Source organism: Ahaetulla prasina, chromosome 1 (genome assembly GCF_028640845.1).
Source record: "Ahaetulla prasina isolate Xishuangbanna chromosome 1, ASM2864084v1, whole genome shotgun sequence".
Taxonomy (NCBI): Eukaryota; Metazoa; Chordata; class Lepidosauria; order Squamata; family Colubridae; genus Ahaetulla; species Ahaetulla prasina.
The window spans coordinates 283,851,885-283,872,582 of NC_080539.1; the positions used below are offsets into that span (position 1 = coordinate 283,851,885).

At 36.4% G+C, this 20,698-nt stretch overlaps 2 protein-coding genes across 3 annotated transcripts in view; one reads left to right on the top strand and one right to left on the bottom strand.

The window, feature by feature from the left end:
- CSRP3 (cysteine and glycine rich protein 3) overlaps positions 1 to 19,428 on the top strand; it is a 149,757-nt gene extending 130,329 nt beyond the window's left edge. The window contains exons 1-6 of one of the 2 annotated variants that reach the window (XM_058161270.1): positions 3,804 to 3,957; positions 10,334 to 10,477; positions 14,737 to 14,908; positions 16,838 to 16,970; positions 17,439 to 17,532; positions 18,821 to 19,428. In XM_058161270.1, the coding sequence (XP_058017253.1) occupies positions 10,366 to 10,477; positions 14,737 to 14,908; positions 16,838 to 16,970; positions 17,439 to 17,532; positions 18,821 to 18,894 (585 nt within the window). In that variant the 5' untranslated portion in view covers positions 3,804 to 3,957; positions 10,334 to 10,365 and the 3' untranslated portion in view covers positions 18,895 to 19,428. Of the gene's footprint in view, positions 1 to 3,803; positions 3,958 to 10,333; positions 10,478 to 14,736; positions 14,909 to 16,837; positions 16,971 to 17,438; positions 17,533 to 18,820 lie in introns of those variants that run through there. The other variant, XM_058161281.1, reaches the window with a different exon arrangement.
- Positions 19,429 to 20,032: 604 nt separating this feature from the next.
- ZDHHC13 (zinc finger DHHC-type palmitoyltransferase 13) overlaps positions 20,033 to 20,698 on the bottom strand; it is a 40,143-nt gene continuing 39,477 nt past the window's right edge. The window contains exon 17 of the mRNA XM_058161319.1: positions 20,033 to 20,541. Coding sequence (XP_058017302.1) covers positions 20,403 to 20,541 — 139 coding nt within the window. The 3' untranslated portion in view covers positions 20,033 to 20,402. The remainder of the gene's footprint in view (positions 20,542 to 20,698) is intronic.

Below are 20,698 nucleotides of genomic sequence, written 5' to 3' on the forward strand. Positions count from 1 at the left end.
TCTTTGTTGTAAATTTGATATTTTATCATGTCAATGTAAATTAAATGCTATATATAATTTAATGTTTATTTAATCTATTTTCTTTAAATTAATACTTGAACTTGATTTTTTAAAAAGTTTTCGTGATAAATGTTCAAATGATTTCATAATCAGTACTTTCTGCCTTGTTTGTTGTAATACCTCCCTAAATTTTGTTTCACGATACAAATATTGTAAGCTCAGCCTGAAATCTCTAGGGTTTGGGACAATTCTATGGATGATTAGTTAACTATCTTTTGGAGCTTTTTTCAACATGTTTTAAGTATTTGGATGTCAACAGTATGCAATAGCTTTATGAGTTATTCCTCTGTTTTATTTCATGAAATATCTTGCCTCTTTAACTCCTGCAAATTGTCCTTATTGTGAATAGGAAAAAAAATACAGTAGTTGCTGTTTGTTGTCATATTAATGTAAAATCAGCTACAGATCAATATGTATTTCCTTGAAAGTTACTATTCTGGTTCTGGCTCCTAAACAGAAATGCATCTGCAATCTTTTTGTATTATATGATTTTTGCAATATGTACTTCAGCCTTGATTTATTTCCTGCTGCCTATCATGCAAATAACATTATTAGTTATCTAGTTTGGTTGAGTTCTTTTATGAAGATATAGGATCTTGTGACTGAAGAAGTCATTTATGGGACTGAGGAAGTCATTTTTGATATGCTTCTTTCAATCATTTGTATGATACGTGTAATCTGCATTTTGCTTAACTCAAATACAGGTGGTCCTTGACTTATGACAGTTCATTTAGTGACTGCTCAAAATTACATCGGTACTGAAAATGTGACATGACCATTTTTCACACAACCCATTGCAGCATTCCCATGGTCATGTGATCAAAATTCAAATGCTTAACACTGACTCATGACGGTTGCAGAGTCTCGGAATCATGTGATCACTTTTTGTGATCTTCTGACAAGCAAAGTCAATGGGGAAGCCAGATTCACTTAACTACCAGGCTACTATAACTATATATATCTATAACTGTATGGTTCGGTTCTGCAACCCAACAAGAAAAACACAGACTTCAGAGGATAATTAGAACTGCAGAAAAAATAATTGCTACCAACCTGCCTTCCATTGAGGACCTGTATACTGCACGAATCAAGAAGAGGGCCGTGAAAATATTTACAGATCCCTCACATCCTGGACATAAACTGTTTCAACTCCTACCCTCAAAATGACGCTATAGAGCACTGCACACCAGAACAACTAGACACAAGAACAGTTTTTTCCCAAAGGCCATCACTCTGCTAAACAAATAATTCCCTCAACACTGTCAGACTATTTACTGAATCTGCACTACTATTAATCGTTTCATAGTTCCCATCACCAATCTCTTTCCACTTATGACTGTATGACTATAACTTGTTGCTGGCAAGCCTTATGATTTATATTGATATATGGACCATCAATTGTGTTGTAAATGTTGTACCTTGATGAATGTATCTTTTCTTTTATGTACACTGAGAGCATATGCACCAAGACAAATTCCTTGTGTGTCCAATCACACTTGGCCAATAAAGTTCTATTCTATTCTATTCTACTAACTTAACAACTGCAGTGATTCACATAACTATAGCAAGAAAGATCATAAATGGGGCAAAATTCACTTAACACGTGTCACTTCCTTTGTGGTCGTAAGTCAAGGACTACCTGTAACTGCATCTGGCACTTTCTATCGTTTTTAAAGTCAGTCTGTATGTCCACTTAGGACTATAGTATAGATGATATTATTTAGGTACTTATCTGTTTTACTTGGGAAAAAGCTGTATGTAATAGCATTCCGGTGATTATTGCTGTAATACATCAATCACTCGCATAGTGCATTTTGCCAGCTGAAATGTTATATCTGATGCAAGTAAATACACTATCCAAGTTTGGAAAATATCATATGAAAAATTGCCATATACTCACATATTTCTAGATAGATAAATAAATAAAAATTAAAAGAAGAATCTTATACTAGACATATCTTGAACTCTTTAAAGCCGTGATGGCGAAACTATGGCACACGTGGTGACATGCAGCGCCCCACTCGTCGCTCCGCTGCACATGTATACATGTCTCCCGCCGTCCAGCTGGTCTTCAGGTCTCTCTGAGGCACATGTGGGGGGACCGCACGAGCATCTGCGGGGAGCAGGGCCATGCAGGAGGGTGCATGTGCAGGGGGTGGGGCACTTTGGGCACTAGGTCCGGAAAAGGTGCCTTAAAGTATAACTTACGTATATAATTATATGATTTCTATTCTTTGTACTTGGGTTCAGGAACTCAATGGGCTTGTTTTGGAGTAGACATATGAGATTATTGGGCTAAAAACTACTTTTAAATGTACATTTAGACCAAGGGTGTTCAAACTTGGCCCCTTGAAGAGTAGTGGACTTCAACTCCCAGAATTCCCCAGCCAGTACGAACTATAAATATGAGCAAGTTGCTGGCTGGGGAATTCTGGGAGTTGAAGTCCACCACTCTTCAAAGGGCCAAGTTTGGACATCCCTGATTTAGACGAACCAGAATAGATGTATAATCCTTAATAAGCCTATCAGTTAAAATATTCTGTTTACAGGGAGGTTCTAAAAAGACATTAACCCTCTCACTTGGATTCTCTAGTAGTTGGTAGTCAGATCACTGCTAAAGCCAATATATAACCAACACGATCAGAAACCAGTGTCATCCTCCGTGATTATCTGTAGGAGATGTCCAGTCTGAGCCTGGGGGAGGAGTCAAGTGCGTCATCGGTCTTGAATCACTGCACATCCACAAAAGATCCAAGTCCAGCGCACCTTGAATTCCATGACTTATCCACTGCCAATTTGCTTTAAATGTTAGTAGTTCAGATTGCTTTAGAGAGCTTTAGTGTGCAATACACCTATATATTCATCTGAACTGCCTGGAATCCAGATTTCCTGCGCTTGACAATATCTGTCTTCTTTCATTGTTCCTAGCATGGTAGTCAACATGAGTAAATATGAACTGAGGAAGAATTAATAATTCTTCCTAACTTCAAATATCCCTGCAGATGGGTCTTAATAGATCACTGAACGATCCATTTTATTTTGGAATTAGACTATGCACTATATTTCATTTTATTGATAAGGTTGCATGGTTAATCGTTCAATAAACTACATTTAGTCTAGGCTTAATTTATGTGGCAAGATGATGCTCTCCAGATGTTTCGTACTTGTCTCATACTATTTGTCATGCTGACCAGAGCTGATGGGAATTAAAAGATATTAGGTTGCCCCACCTGTTTTAATCTGTCATTGTAGTCATTTATGTGTCTTATGCTGGGTTCTTTTTTCTTAACTTGGCCTCCAAGAAGAAGCAAACAAAAACAACACCTCCTCCCGCAATCTTTGATTAAGCAGAGAAGTGGCAACAGCATGTAGTATGATGAGTATCATCTCTGGGTATTAAAAAAATGATCAAGGTGATAATGCTTTTTTTTCTATTCAGTTTGGGGGGGGGGGTGGCAAGTTTCTATAAGGTCTTCATATAATGATAGTATACCGTAGCTACAGCTTTTCCGCAACCGACATTTTCTGTAGCTAAGTGGTCTGTCTAACTGAATTTCATTTCATTTTTAAGGATTCGGTTACAATTGACGCAACCCAGCTCAGGCCTGGGGTCCTATTGATTCATTTGATTTCTTTTTGTCTAGACAACTGCAGTTGGAAGCATTGACTGTAATATGAGGGGCCCACATTGTTCTGTTACTTGGTCATAACCGATGTTCAATCCAAGGCTTTGTCACAAGTTATTTTAAGCTACCTGATAGCAGTAACATTGCTCACATACCCCTGCCCGAACTTACACAGCCCGCCTCTCTTGGAAAATATTTAAAGTCAGCCGCATCTTGGCTTGGTCTCTTCAAAAAGATAAAGAAGACAAGAAGATACATACATTTCCTTCTTGTAAGTATTGCTAAGAAACATTAAGGGGTACAGTCTGCTATTGTTTAGTGTGGGTAGTTTTTCCGCATGAAGAGAAATGGATTGCTAGAATTTGTTTACTACTGTTGCAATTATTTTTTGCAAATCTGGAATTTTTGAATTTACCCCCTTACCCAAAAAAGCAACCCCTATTGGAGGTTGCCTTGCTAGTAAGTTCATTTAATATTGCAGTCTGGGATTCTTTTAATGAATATGGTATATTTTCACAATCAGTAGAAACCAGAGATCTCAACCCAGTTTGGTCTTGTGTTTAAAACACCCAGCTGGGGAAAAAAATTGAGTTCTTGTCCTGTCTTAGGTTGGTCTTGGGCTGGTCCCTCTCTTGCAGTCCAACTTACCTCACAGGGCTGTTGTGGGAAAAACAGGAGGAGAAAGAAGGAAGACTGGACGCTAAAATGATTGCAGGAACTGGGAATGTCTCGTCTAACAAAGAAAAGGGCTAGAGGGTGACATGATACCAGTCTTCTAATAGTTAAGCTATCACAAAGAAGAGGGGATCAATCAATTATCCAAAGCACCTGAAGGCAGGACCCAATGTAACAGATGGAAACTTATCAAAGAGAGATCCAATCTAGAACTAAGGAGAAAGTTCCTGACAGAACAATTAACCAATAAAACAGCTTGCCTTCAGAAGTTGTGAGTGCTCCACTGGTGGTCTTTCAGAACAGAGGTCTCGAACCTTGGCAACTTTAAGACTTGTAGACTTCAACTCCCAGAGTTCCTCGGCCAGTTTTGCTTTGCTTTGCTGGATGAGGAACTCTGGGAGTTGAAGTCCACAAGTCTTAAAGTTGCCAAGGTTCGAGACCCCTGTTTCAGAAGATATTAGAGAACCATTTGCCTGGAATGGCATATTGTCTCCTGCTTGAACAGGGAGTTGGACTATAAGATCTCCACGGTCCCTTCCAACGCTGTATTCTATATTAGGTATGTTCACCACCTTGAGTTATCTATTAAAAAAATAAAAGTCAAGATTTTTTTTTAATCTAAAAATTAACCCACGGAAGCAAAATAACAGCAGCTAAAAATACCGATCTTGTTCCACTGTGAAATCTGCCAAAGAGATGCTGGGAAAGCCGAATGCAAGCTTCAGGTAGTTTTTGTGCATTTCTGAAGTAAGATAAGATAGATAAGAAAGATCTCCATAAAATCTTGGAGCTACTGCCACTTTGGGAAAATAGCTCTCCTGTAATCCGTTGTCTTTAAAAAAAGTGCCATTGTGTTGTGAAACATTGAATTCTATTTGTAGTCTCGCAATTTTTTCTGAGGAAGAAAAATGGAAGCTATATGCCTTGAATTATATTCCACTGAAATCAGCTGAATGCTTGGGCTTCCTATGCAATTTTTAGACAAACTATAAAGATATTCCAGTTTCAAGGTTACAAATCTCTTGAGTAAATTTACCAAACAAAATCAAAGTTTACTGCAGGACAGATTGAGAGGAAGTTTTTTTCAATTCATTTTTATTACATACAACAGCTCTTATTTTATAACAGACAGAATTTTAATCAACAGGTAATGTCTAATAAGCTATTTTGGGGGATAATTCTTTCACGTATGGAGATGATATTTAATATGCAGAGTTGCTTCCATGATTCTTTAGGTTCTTGCATGTTTTTCCCTTTCATTGACTTGTGTTCGAGAGACTACATTCCTCCCACCGACTTCAGGCTAATAGGTTGGAGGTGATTTTTGATACAGATGTACCCTTGGAACCACAAGAGTTTTCTATAGCCCAAAGTTTCTTTGACATTCTTGGCAGATTAGAGCAGGTACAACTCAGAAGTGAAGAGAGAGAGAGAGAAAGAGAGAGAGAGAGAGAGAGAGATTTACTTTTTATTCTAGTGACCCAAAGGAATGATTGAACTGACCATTATCATATATTCTGCAGGTAGTTGGGAAAAATAGTTTGCCAAGTATTCCCTGCCAGAAGTAATGTTGATTATGGCACTGCACAGATCAAACTAAGGTATACATATATTTGACTGAATTCAAGAGAACAACCCCTGAGCCAAAATTTAACACAGGGGAAATACAGGAAGATAATATGTAATTATTTCGATTACTTGTGTTTAACTCTGCCTAAATATACTATAATTCCAATATTTTCTCTTATACTTTACATTGGGAAACTGGTAATGTAATTGATTTTTGTATTATTCTTAGGCATAATACTTTTCTCTCTAGCTTCCTTTTTCTGTGACAGCAAGATGGCAATTTTTAAGAGCAAAATGCTAGTGAATCTCAATGCAATATCTGACATCTTGGACTTGATTTTTAAAAAAAAATCTTAATAGTGTTTCGGTCCAGTGTCAGTTAGATAACCTATCTCTTAGAGAAAAGCTATAATAAGAAAGTGACTGGCTTGCCAAGAGGGTTACAAGATGGACTGAGCCAGAAGTACAGAGTAACCCAACTGATCATAATGTAACAGACTGAGGCTAGAAAATATGACTCACCAAGACATCAAGAAAGCAGTATGAGCAATGCAGCTCCTTTCTGTGGTACAGCTGAAATAAAGGGCGAGGAAAAGGTCGCTGCTATATTTTGAGTGTTATATTTGCTTGCTGTTACTAGCCAACATCATTATTGTCCCACATAATTTTTTTCTGTGTGGATTTACTGACAGGATCCCTCACCTAACTTAGAAAAGCAGAGGCAAAGAGCATTGGATCCCCTTTTTCTTCCAATGAATCATGGAACATCTGGAATGCAACATGGATGACAATTCAAATAACATTTGAGTGTATTTGTATTTCTCCCAGACAGGATGGAACACCAAAATTTAAAATACGGAACCAGAGTGTAACCATAGTACCTTAACTAGAGTTAATACTTTTGATGTTTGGTATGCTGTTAGCTTCCCAAATGTTAGTAATAGCTGGATTATTTTTTTCAGCTCCTTTTTGTGCATGATGAGAGGGGAAGTGGAGATATCCTCCCTTTGAACTGAAACACATTTTCTAAATTTATTTGGCTCAATCTACTCAACTGCCCAGAATCTAGAATAAAGGGAAAGATTTGTTTCATCTCACTTTTGTCACTGATGGTGTGCTCAAAAAAAGTGAAGTAAAAACAAAACAAAAACAAAAAACAAAAAACAAAAAAGCAGACAACAGGAGCTCTGGGGATAGAAGATGGCTGAATATACGAAGCTGTCATGTCGGTCTTTATTAAAAGACTAACCTAATTGGAAGAGCTGGATGGTTTTTAGATAATTAAGTGAATGTGGATGTTTAATTAATGTTATGCAACTGTGTTTTTTAGAGAAAATGTCAAGTTAGCATAATGAAAAAATGTCACCATTATAAACAATATTGGAACAGACTTTTCTACTGAGGTTGTGGTTTCTCCATCAGAAGGTGTTTGATTAGAGTCTGGACAGGCATTCTAAGTATGAGCCCTAACCTATTTGCTTTAAGAAGTTAAGAATGTTGCATTTTCTTCACAAATGTATTGCTGCCCTTGGAATTATTACTAAAAAGAAGGAAAGGAAAGAGGAATGCAACAAAAACAATTTCAAACCGATCCAAATGATAAAGCATTTTGTTAAGCCCCTTGCTTTCTTATTCTTAGTTCTACATACAGCAAGTGCAACCAAGTTAAATATAGTCCCCTCACCTCACCCTTTTATCTATTTTGCATTCTTCTCCTTCTTGATCCACCTCCAACCTCCGACTTCTAATCTCTGACAAGAAACATTTGATGAGATAGGAGGGTCTTTTGATAAGTGGTAATCAAAGCACGTACATTGTCATGTTAGAATTTCTGAGCAGAGATTCTAACATGAAATATTTGGGCCAAGAGCCTTTAGCCAAAAGATAGACAGCTCATCAGAACTATCGTTGAGCAGCCATTTATTAACTATTTTAAGCCAGATTCAGATCCAGCCCAACCCGTTCTTTTGCATATGTATTTGCTTTCCACAGCTGTTCATTGCAACTCTTCTTTTGTGCTATGTTTCTAGGACAGGCAACATTTGCTTTCTAAAGCCTGTGATGCCATTCTTAATTGCCTGTGTGAACAAGCTTTGAATGCCTGGGCTAAACTTTTGTCATACCATATTGCAAAGCTCAGATTTTCAAAGGGAGGAAATTTACACATTTATTTGTGGAATCTGAAAGGATGTGCCTCTGCAATGCATTATCAAATACTACACTCTGCTTTTCTAACAATTCAAGGAGACCTGGAAGCGTGAGAGGGATTTCTTTTTAACTTTGGTTGCTGAGCAACAACACAAGTGAGCTAAACTAAAATAGCATAGGGAAATAAGAGAGGAGGCACTGAACTAAAGAAAGGAAAGAGTCACGCTTTAAATATATAGCAGCAGAGAATAAAGCCAAATGTGTTAAAGGAGAGCACTCCCAAGTTGCAACATGAGTATGCTTGCCCTCATTTTGTTATTCTTGAGCTTATTCTTAATTTTATTAAATGCACATGATGAAAAAAATATCTTATTAATATTTGAAGGAAAAGCAAATGCTTCTTCCTTCTCTTGAATTGAAATAGGTATTTCCTTTTCAGGAAGAAAATACTTTCATGGTAATTTAATTAAAATGAGATATAGCTCGTTATTGTTCAGCATAGGAATAATTCCTAAATGTTCTGAGTAGCTTGATCTTTCTAAAGAAGATCCACTCCGCAAAAGGATAAACTCAGTAGGAATAAATACTGTTTAGGTTAAGTTTGAAAACCCCACAGTGCTGACAGCAATTGGAGCAACAAAAGAGATCATATCTGGTAATTAGGTTGAGAACTCAAGGAGATTCTTATATCATGAAAGGCTGCTTTGTAGAAGACACTACATTTTGTTCCATGCAATTTATTATTTCTTTAAAGGCTTAACTAGAAGATTCTATAGATCCCTTTTGGATTGAAGTGCAGTTCAAAATGGAACAGCATTTGGGAGTCCTTCTGGGAATTACAATTTTGTTTAGTATCATTGCCTTGTTTTGTTGTCAGGAATGGTCAAGAGAGATGTCAGTGGGACAGTCAATGGAATCTCCTCCCATAGGTGCCAAAATAACCTTGCGTATCATGCTTCTTGAGGGGAGATAAAACTATTTTAGATTTGTGTCAGGTAGCAAAATATTTTCTGCCACTAACCCAATGCACAAGTTTTCACACTGGCTATACATTCAAGGTAGTAACAGTGCTCTGTTCTTGATTATTGTCTTATCTGGCTTTTTTTCTCTTCTATTAAACACTAATGAAGATTTTCCAACCCCCAGTTCCTCTGTGTGCCACAATTTTCCACTTCCACAATTCCCTGGAATGACTGTTCCAAGGGGCATCAGGACAGATATATGGGATGGTGGCACCCAGGAAGGGAGGGCCTCAACTGCAAGATGGTGGACAGACATGTTTGGTAATGTAGGAAGTTAGCAACCACCCCCCTCCTAGAAGAATGAAATATTTTAGAAAATATTTAAAAAGGGAGAATATATTTCCCTGGATGAGAAATGGAGAAACATGTTTTAAAGACAAAGCAGCTTCCTGACTTCCCCCACCTTTGTCAATGGGCCATTAAAGCCTCAGCCAAGCTCACTCATTTCCCCCCACCTTTGTCAATGGGTCAGAGGTAGAAACTCATTCTCCCCATCTTTTTTCAATGGGCCATCATCATCTGCAACATAATAGGACCCATCTAGCAACTGAAACTCACCATATGACACCTGGGAAGATTACATCAGCCAGCAAGGCTAGCTAAGACCCCCACCCCCTGGGAGTCTGACAACCAATCAGGATACTCTTCCTGTGCCCCAGAAAGTTCAAAGCTCAGAAAAAGCATAAAGCTAGGGAGCACACAGGATCTCATCCCTTTTCTGTTCAGGAACTCAAGCCATGTGATCCTGACCACCATTAAACCATCTTTCCAAGCAGCCTCCATGTTTCCAGTGTCTTTGTCCCCACTTGGAACTGAACCCAGATGGATATTTCTTCCAACAGTAACTTTCACAATCCTTCAGGATTTTTATCAGCTATTTTTCATCCTCTTCTTATTTTTCAGACTTGGCCCTTCATAAAAGGTCATAAATTTGAAAGATTCTTGCAATTATGATGCATGTCAATTCCCAAACCAGAGTCAAGGCCTACATTTTTACGAGAACCATCCTAAGCATGCCATATCTTGACTGCAGCAAAGAGAGAGGGAAAACTCTTTTTCTCTGTCATCTAGTGGTTGTCTGAAGGTTTGCAGCCCAGATATGGTAGTTCCAACTGAGAGCTCCATTATGACACAGCTGGATAGCTTGCACAGCATCATGTTAAAATGCTTTAGTACAGCACACTGGAGGACTAATTTCTGCTAATTATGCTTCATTTATTTCTGGATTTAAAGGTACCAGCTCAAGCCAATTGAAAAATTCAAGGATGCCAAATTGGGGAGGTGGAGCCAAATGTGGTGCGTGTGACAAAACAGTCTACCATGCTGAGGAAATTCAGTGTAATGGACGGAGTTTTCATAAAACATGTTTCCTATGCAGTAAGTTCGTCTATGTTTCTTCTTTCACTAAATAGTTGTAGATTGTTATTCCTCATTGTGACTCCTGAAACAATAGCTAATATCCTTTATTTCTGCCTACCAAAAGAGCAGCTAAAAAGTAATGATTGTATTCAAATGTCATATTCATGAATGAATAAATACTAAATAATAATTCAATTCTTGGTTCTTACAAAGTTTTCAGAAACCTATGTTATAGTGCTTGAGAGAAAATGTTTTACAGAGCCACAACATCGCTCAAGTGGATTAAGCAATAGCACTTAGACTTATATACTGCTTCCTAATGCTTTAGAGTGCACTCTGAGTCTAAGTGGTTTATGGTATCAGCATATTACCCTCAACAATCTGGGTCTTCATTTTACCAACCTTGGAAGGATTATTGTTTGTTAAATAAGTCATAATAGGTGAACTTGCATAAAATTAGCTATAAATCCCTTTATTAACCACCATTTTGGAGACCATACAACATAATAAGTCAGAATTGGCTCAGAGCCATTGATTGAGATGGATGGCTACAGAAATTAAAAATAAATAAATAAACAAACAAACAAACAAGCAAGCAAGCAAATAAAAAGTAAATAAACAATAAACAATATTATGACATAGCTTGATGTGTGAATCCAATTGCAGCATGGGAAAGAGCCTTCAGGGTACTCTGGTCCAATTTTCTACTAATGTAGAACATCCATTGCTACGACTTCCCAAAAAGTTTTAATTTAAGAGTTAAACAACTCTTTGCTTAAAATCCTCTGGGGGGAAAATGTGTGACATATATGTGATAGTTCTATTTGTTGACATCTCTGTTGTGTTTATGAATAGTGCCATGTTGAATAATATAAAGATTCACTCTGGGGGAAACAAGCTTGGATTCTCGATTTTTAGTCAGCTAGAAGCTCTACACTGTAGCTGAGATCTGGGATGATCCCTCCAGAGCTTCTCCAAAAATTTACATCAAACACTAATTTTAATAAGACAAAAGAGAAATATTTATTTATTCAAGTTATATGCTGCCCATCTTGCCCGGAGGTGTCTCTAGGCAGCATACAAATATTATTAACTGCATGGATGTAAACATCTTATATGTATTTAATTTTGATTTTCAATACCATTAATATTGTTTTCTCTCTGCCTTCCTCATTTGAAAGACCAATGAATGTCTTGCCACAAGATTGTATATTACACTGATAGAAAATAGATGTTCTTTTCATTCATTGGTCTGATAATTAGTTAGATGATTCAATCCATGTTAAGAGTAGGTTTTGACTGTTGAAAAAATAATCAGTGTTTTTGGAGGAATGAAGAGACCGAATAATCAACACTAACAGAAATTATATGATGGCAAAACTGAGAAAATAGCTTACAGTCAGTCTGTGTTAGGATCTATGAAGAATTCAGATGTTGCATATCAAATAAAAATGAGCATCAAATCAATTGGAAAACAGGGCCGACTTTGATAAAAACTTTGTTGTTTGTATCCTTACAATTTATATTGATATAGATTGTTTCTTGATTGTTTATTTGTACCCTATGACTATCATTAAGTGTTGAACCTTATGATTCTTGATGAACATATCTTTTCTTTTATTTACACTGAGAGCATATGCACCAAGACAAATTCCTTGTGTGTCCAATCACACTTGGTCAATAAAAAAATCTATTCTATTCTAAAAGAATAATTTAGCAAGCCAAAGAAAGGCTGATGGTTGGAGGGACCAGAACAGGAAATACGGTAGTCTTTCCAATCTTTCTTGAAAGGTGGACATTTTCTTTAATGTTCAACACAACTTCTCCTTTCATATAATTGAAACCGACATCTAGTGGCTAGAACAAGGAATAATGGTTTTAAAGTACAAGAGAGTTGATTTATGGTGAAACATTAGAAAAAGCTTCCTGTCTCTTAAGTCCCTGATCAGTAATTGATTTTCTCAAAATAATGGTCAATTTACTGTTCACACCTAATGGATGGCTGGAGATCTGATTTCTTTCCTTAATACCTTCGCCTCTGAGTTGACAGCTGAGAGCAAGACAGCACCCTTTCTCTCTGTTTGCTAGATACGCAAAATAAAAAAAGTCTTTTATACAATGGCTTTTAATGTGCAACATTAGGCTTTATTGTAGAGACTTTTAGATTGCAACTGCATCCTCATTATCTGGGAGTTAAATTCTTATTAAACTTAGTAGACCATACTTCTGCATAAAAGGCATCAAGGTTGCTGCTGCTTGGTTGGTTGCATTATATGTTTACATTATTTCCTGTAGCAAACGTTCGTGAGCTAGTTTGTTGTTTAAATTGTTATATGATTTTATGGTGTTCACACAGCTTGAAGTATAATTAGTAGGAAAGTTATATAAATAATAAATGGCCTTCAGTCATTAATTTAGTGGAACAATGCTGGCAGAAAACACAGCCTCTGCTGTGTGTGTGTGGGGAAAATTCTACCCCTTATGATGTGACTTGCTGTCATTAACACCTCTGATTTGTCCAAGTCAGTTTTGACTTAAAGGGCATCTGTGGTGGCTGTGTGGCTCAATCACAATTTGTCAACTTCAAACTACTTTCTGACAGATGAGTCTTCTCAGCCAGCAAGGCTTTGGAGCCATCTGTTGCAGCCCAGACCCTCTGTTCCAAAGAGACCAGAAATAGAAGCACTTTATCTGCTGCTGGAGCTATACCTTAACAATTCACAGACATTCATTATCGTTTCTTCCCAGATGAGAATGCAAAATAGTCAAGGAGGAAATTCACAAAATCACAGAACACTATTTCTTTAGAGGGCTCTATTTTATCCGTTCCGATTTACTTCAATAATCAACTTTCATTTGATTTCTTAATGCACTGGAGAAAATGTATTTGTAACATCTGCGAATATCTGCCTTTCTGTCCTTAGGACAAATACGAAACATTTGCAGTGGCCTTTGTTAATAGAATAGAATAGATTTTTTTTTTAAATTGGCCAAGTGTGATTGGACACACAAGGAATTTGTCTTGGTGCATATGCTCTCAGCGTACATAAAAGAAAAGATACGTTCATAAGAATCATAAGGTACAACACTTAATGATAGTTAATTTAGTAAGTGAATGATGTTATAGGCATGTAGCTAGCAATATTATTGTAATATACTCAGAATAAATCTTATTTTTGTTCCACGGGGGTAGTGGTAGAATTCAGAAAAGCATTACTTCCCACAATTGTGATCCAGACGTAGCCTGTGAATATACATTGCCAAAAATACAAATACAGCTTAATTTACATTAGACTTCAAAGGATCTATAAGTATTCAAAGCACTTCACATAATCTTAAGGAACTTTGTAATGGTGTTTTATAAGGCCGGAATTCTTCATGACCTTCACTTCAAAGCTGGATAGGCAGGCATGGTTTATGGCTGGTGAGGGATATGAAAGAGAAGCTGTCCCATGCATAATCTTTATTATAATACCACACTTGCTCAAAGTGTGTTTTCATTGGGGAAATGTTCTCCTCAAATAAGCAAACTTAATTTGGCTGAACTTTGTAGAAGATCCAGGTCCAGTGAGCACCCAGATTTAGTTTCCTTTGGAGAAAAGTATCACCAGAGATTTAATAGCATTTCTGTAATGCTACTTTAGTTATAAATCTATGTGCAGCTAGGCATGGCTTAAAGTTGCAACAGAACATTCAAGTGCATAGCGCCAACTCTTCAGAAAGAGGCCTTAAGACATTCTGAACTCAAAGCTTGCTATCCTTGTCACCATCGATGAATTCTAGCTTGAATGCTAGCTTTTATTCTTCTTTGCATGATACCCTCCTCATGGGCTGTAATACATATGTTGCATCCTAGTTTTTCTGGACCCATGATTACTTCTTATTTCTCTAACAGATGGTCTGTCGGGAGTGATGTAGGTCTCCTGCTTGGGCAGGGGGTTGGGCTAGATGACCTACAAGGTCCCTTCCAACTTTGCTATTCTGTTGTTGTTGTTGTTGTTATTATTATTATACTAGTTTATATTGCCTTTGATTATTACATAGGAAACTTTTAGTATCCTCACTTTCAAACCTCCAAACCTCCAATGTAGAATAGTAAAATGACGGTGTCTCTACAGATCAAAATCAAAATTTTGTGTTTTCATCTTTACATTATTACATAGGAAACTTTTAGTATCCTCACTTTCAAACCTCCAAACCTCCAATGTAGAATAGTAAAATGACGGTGTCTCTACAGATCAAAATCAAAATTTTGTGTTTTCATCTTTCTTTCTCAGTGGGTTGCCGAAAAGCTCTGGACAGCACAACAGTAGCGGCTCATGAATCTGAAATCTACTGCAAAACATGTTATGGGAGGAAATATGGCCCTAAAGGAATTGGTTATGGGCAAGGCGCCGGTTGTCTCAGCACGGACACAGGAGAACATCTGGGGCTGGATTTACAGCAGCAGTGAGTGAAATCCTGGGTTGTTTTATAATTATAGCTGTGCTTGCGTCCAGTTATTTCGCTCAGTTTCCATAACAACATGCCTGAGAAATAGTTCTCTAATTGTTTTTCTTTAATTGATACAATCATTTTCCTAAAACCATTTTAAGCAGATTTAGTCCTTTGGGGTATTACTCTAAAACTATTACATTTTCTGTTGGGCAATTGTGCTATCACACTGAAAGAATACTTCTTTTTCATGCTTCTTTTTATTTTCAGAAGGATATTAAAGGGATCAGGAATATTTAGCAAGCAGGGCACTTCCTCTTAAAGAATGGGTTTTTACTCTTAACAACCTTGGTTGTTTTCATCTATGCATGTGTGCTGTCCAAATACAGATTCGAACATATCAATTGGAGTACAGCAGTCCAATCAGAAAAACCTTCCCACTGGAACTGGATTGGGGAGAGAAGTGGCATGATGGGGATGGAATAGAGACAACAGAATCCAAATATGGAACCTCTGGCAATAATTTCTTGCATGGGATTCTGTTTACCAAATCGGGTTAATCTAAAATCATCTGCTCCAAAAACATTTGTCTAAAGATATTCAGATTTCTATAGTGTTTTTTTTTAAAGTCTAAGCAATGATACCAATGGGAGAGAATATATGTAGCACAAGGTTGAACTGAGCTCAGAGAATAGGCCTCAACTCAGAGAACACCAAGGACTCTAAGCAATGAAGAATAGAAAGGACAAGGAGATTGTAGGTTATCTCAGGAAAGATAAGGGCTGGGAAGTGGCTTACCAGGCTACTGCAGCCTGTTATTAACACACAGCTGCCTGCAATTATAATTACTGCAGGCTCGACTCCCACCAGGCCCAAGGTTGACTTAGCCTTCCATCCTTTATAAGATAGGTAAAATGAGGACCCAGATTGTTGGGGGGGCAATAAGTTGACTTTGTATATAAATATACAAATAGAATGAGACTATTGCCTTACACAATGTAAGCCGCCCTGAGTCTTCGGAGAAGGGCGGGATATAAATTCAAATTATTTTTTTTTTAAAAAAAAAGGAATTTAGGACATTTATTTGGTGGGTGTGGTGGGGGTTGAAAAAAGCTTTTAAAAAATTTCCATGTATTGCTCTTCCTGTTGTCTAGCCTTGACACAGATTAAACAATACTGTGTGTATTGTAGAATTACAATAAATAGACAAAGCTGTAGACATTTATCAAAGTGGCAGATCTGAAGGTTTATTCCTCATTTCTTTTGGAATCTGCAATAACCAGAATACTACATGGTTTTATGACATTATCCTTATCATAGTTTATGTCTTTTATTCTGAAATTTGACCAGGTATTTTTGCTTTTCAATGGTGCCTTTTATGTCTCTAATTCTTTTACATTGTATCTGTGTTAAATTTGTAGCTATGGTTCATTGACAGAACCTACAACAATCTGTATCATAATACATTTATTATTCTTCAAAATACCACAGTTTTTGTGATTTTGTTGCCCGCATCTTTCTAGCCGTTAAGAATACTTACTTTCATATTTCTATTATTCTTCATGCTTATCAGGATTTCTCAAAGGAAATTCTCTTTTATTTCATGCTGAGCATGAACAAATTGAACATTCTGCTATGAACTATGGTCAGCATGAAGTCAGCAATTGAGTTTTAAAGAACCAGCCTGACAATAAATTCTTTAGAATGTATAGTTCTCATGTTACATTGCTGAAATTGGTTGGCCCTATTAAAAGCATGTGTTTTCCCTCCCTCCCTCTCTCTCTTTCCCCATCTCTCTCTCCCCCTCCCTCCCTCCCTCTTACTCCTGACTCCCTATTACTCCCTCCCCCTTACTCCTGACTTACTTGTCAGGTCAGATATTCCTAAATTTAGTTAATCTTTGAGATAAAAAAGTTAACATATGCTAAACTTTCTTGCCACCAGCTCACCAAAACCAGGTCGTCCTTCTACCCCTACCAACCCTTCAAAATTTGCGACAAGGTTTGGAGATGTAGAAAAATGTCCTCGTTGTGGAAAGTCAGTATATGCTGCAGAGAAAATAATAGGAGGGGGAAAGGTAAGAAATCTATGAAATGTTATCACAATACACAGTTACTATTAAAACACTTTGGTTGACAGCTATCACAAACCAAGAATAATTAACAAAGTGTTAACTGTTTCATATTCTCACATGTACAGTATATACAAGATAAAGATTCTAAGTCTATACAAAACTAAAGAGAAGCCATATGTTGATATGCCAAGGATTATGCTGCAGAAAGACACATTTGTCTTCATTCACATTTTAAAATGACACTTCATCTTGATTTTGCAGTTGATAGCCCAATTCTGATTTGCTTGAGGCAATAATAATTACTGATTTTCATGTCTCTTCAGCATAAATGTACTGTCTGAAGTCCAGATTAGTTTGTGAAAGGTAAATTAAGGTCAGATAATCCTTCTTTTAATTTATCAATAGACTGCCAAACATAAACCTTGCTGTGCAAATACTTTATGTGAGTTAATTCTTTGTCTTCGGTTTCAGCCTTGGCACAAGACCTGCTTCCGATGTGCTATTTGTGGGAAAAGTCTAGAATCTACAAATGTTACAGACAAAGACGGAGAGATTTATTGTAAAGGCAAGTTAATATGTAAAATATCATTTCAGAGAAGTTTATTAGTATGCAGACTTAGACTATGCATGTTGGATTTAGACCCAAAAAGATTTTCAAAGAAGTATCCAGTGAAACTTGAGTCTTTCAAAGATCATGGTGAAGTATACATCTACACATCAATGATAGATTCATCATTTTCATACCAAATTCAATGAAGAGCCAGTCTGGTGAAGTGATTAGACATCAGGCTAGAAAATGGGAGATCATGAGTTCTAGTTCTGCCTTAGGCTCAAAACCAATTGGCTGACCTTGGAGCATTAACTACTCTCAGTTCCAGGAAAGAGGCAAGAACCCTTCCAAATTCTTGCCAAGAAAACTGAAGTGACTAGTCACCAGGAGTCAACAGTGACTTGAAGACAAAAAAAAAATACAGTAGATTTTTAATTCCACATTTTTTTCTAATAAATTTTTTAAAAAAATATGCTAGTTGAATTACAAATTTTCACAGCATTTTACTGCCCTGAAAAATGAACTATGAGTAAAAACAGCAAATACAGATCCAATTTCTCCCTCATCTTTTTTCCCATCTCAGTAATGTTCCTTTCTCCATGTTCCTTAAGCAATGTAATGTCTCCAATATTAGCTTGATCCTCATTATGAGTTGAGAAAGGGCAGCGCTGTGCTTATGGCTTAATTGGTTGTGTGAACCCAACCAAATGTGGTCTGATAAAGAAATAATGGTGAAGCAAATCACAATGTGGTATGATATATCACAGCCGACAAGCCTTTGGTCATGCTAGTAATCATGCTAGCAAAAAATGATATAATGATCTTGTTGAAGCCAACCCATGAAGCTCCTTGTGTGATAAACATTTGCTTTAAAACCTGTCACTTTGCTGAAATGTTTTTTTTTTTAGTAGGGCTACAAAAATTCAGGTGGAAGCAAAGAGATAAGAGTTCCTCAATGTGGCTGTCTTCCTGTGATCATCTAAATTTTTGTAGAGCAGATCTGGTGGCCCTGTCTGCACTTAAAATGTTGGACTAAGTTATTATGCCTGCTTTAAAATGCTGCACTTTTAATATAAATAATAAAGTCTAAACCAGTACCCAGTCAAATAGGGAAATGACTAAATGGAGACAAGGAGCAAATAAAGGAGCAACGTAAGAGTTATTTAGGTTATATGTATTTAGGCGTATTTCAACATGGTACTATTCCCAAAGCTTAAAAGGTTTTATGAAAGATTAGATAATGTTTTGTGTTGACAAGCTTATGAAAATAGTTAAATCTATCATTTCTTTCTTTGTTTTACAGTTTGCTATGCAAAGAATTTTGGCCCTAAAGGAATTGGATTTGGTGGCCTCACTCAAGTTGAGAAGGTGGAATAAGATGCCATGTTGAGATCTCATTTAGGCCTATCTAAATAAGTAACAACGAAAATTTAATTTCTTACACAGTTATAACATGTTATAGGAAATCATTTTTGAAAAATAGCATTTCATTCCTGAGCAACAGAACTCCCCAACACTGAGATGTGGACTGTTCATAAATAATTTCTGAATCAAAATTCTGGTTATTTTATCAAGATAATTGCACAGACAAGCCTGACACTGTTATTTTTACACTTGTGTAAAATCTTAATTGTGCTAATTAAGCAAAAGTCAATTCCTATTCGTTATATGAAACATCAACCAAGTGAAGATGGAACATGAAATATAGGCATTTGGTTATGATTTGTCAGAATCAATAAGTCTACCTGCAAGTGTAATCTTTATATTATTTTTTAACTTTAATCCTCTCAAAACTTTGAGGGGAAAAGCTGATTGGTTATTCCATCTTTAAGCATATTTTACTTAAGATAGCACTAAATGTGCTGTTGCTGCATAAAAGAAGTGTAATTAAATTGTGAGAACTAACATAAATATTTCATTCATCATTTCTCAAATTACTTTACACAGCACTCTTATTGTAATTTCACTTAGACTTTGTTCTCAATCAAAAATACAGTTGTAATCTGCATTTAACTGAGGTAATTTTTATTCTGTTCCACTCTGGCATGAATTTAAGGATGTACCAGACTTGCACTGCAGGTCAAATTTACTGTAAAATGTGTGCAATAGTAACACTTATCAGAAAGATTCATAGTCAATCTTTTATCTGTTTTTACATGCATTAGGCCAATTGGGAAAAAAAAGTTTGTCATTACTGTTGTTCACTGTTGTTCAGTGTCAGTGACTGTTACGTTTTCCTTTAAATATTTAAAACTATGAATATACTGAAGCTTTAACTGAAATGTGATCATAAATATGTCAAATCTAAACAGCCTTTATTTGATTTCCAAAAGATGCTTCAAAGACCATGGGAGTGCCAACATGGCACCTGCAATTCTTTAAAGCAGCTGTTTTTCCTAGATCACTTTGGGGGATTTGATCTAAGCACTGCATAGTCCTAATATATAGTTATATATCAGCAGGGAAGAATAATAACTTCTTATGAATTATAAATTAGATTTCATATAATAGCATATTTTGATATTTCAAATGATCTTTATTTTCTTTACCAAATGTAAATTTTGAAGGATGGAGATAAATGAATCATAGATAAGATTTTCCCGCTTTATTTAAAAATAATATTTTCTGCAAGCTGAGGACGCTTAACATTTCACAATTGTATTTGTTCCAAATCCAAGTATTTGAAAGTATTATACATGAGCCATGGTTGTCATTGCATTTCCAATTTGCTTCAGTTTAACTATGTAAACTTTAATCTTTTTCTGAAATAGCAATCAGACCCATAGCAAATAACAAAATAATTCATAATATACTTTACAATATTCTAAATATCTTTTTTGAAAACATTTAGTAAATTCCAGGCAGTCGATTGCAGATTGTCGCCTTCACACTGGATGAATGTGTCGATCTTTTGCCAAATTAAACATTAAAGTGTACTGCTTAGTCCAATCAATTATGTTGGGCTTGAGAATTCCAAAGCATCTACATTGAAAGAAGTCTGCAATGTTCTGGAAGAATCCAAGACTAGAAAAGAAAGAAAAGTCACATAGACTGAAAATAACCTTCATAGTCAAACAAGTACAATGTATACTAGTTATTCCCCATTGTTGGATCTCTGACACACTTGGAATTTGAGAAAACACTTGTGGCTTGGTGATTTCCTAACAGAATGCCATGACAA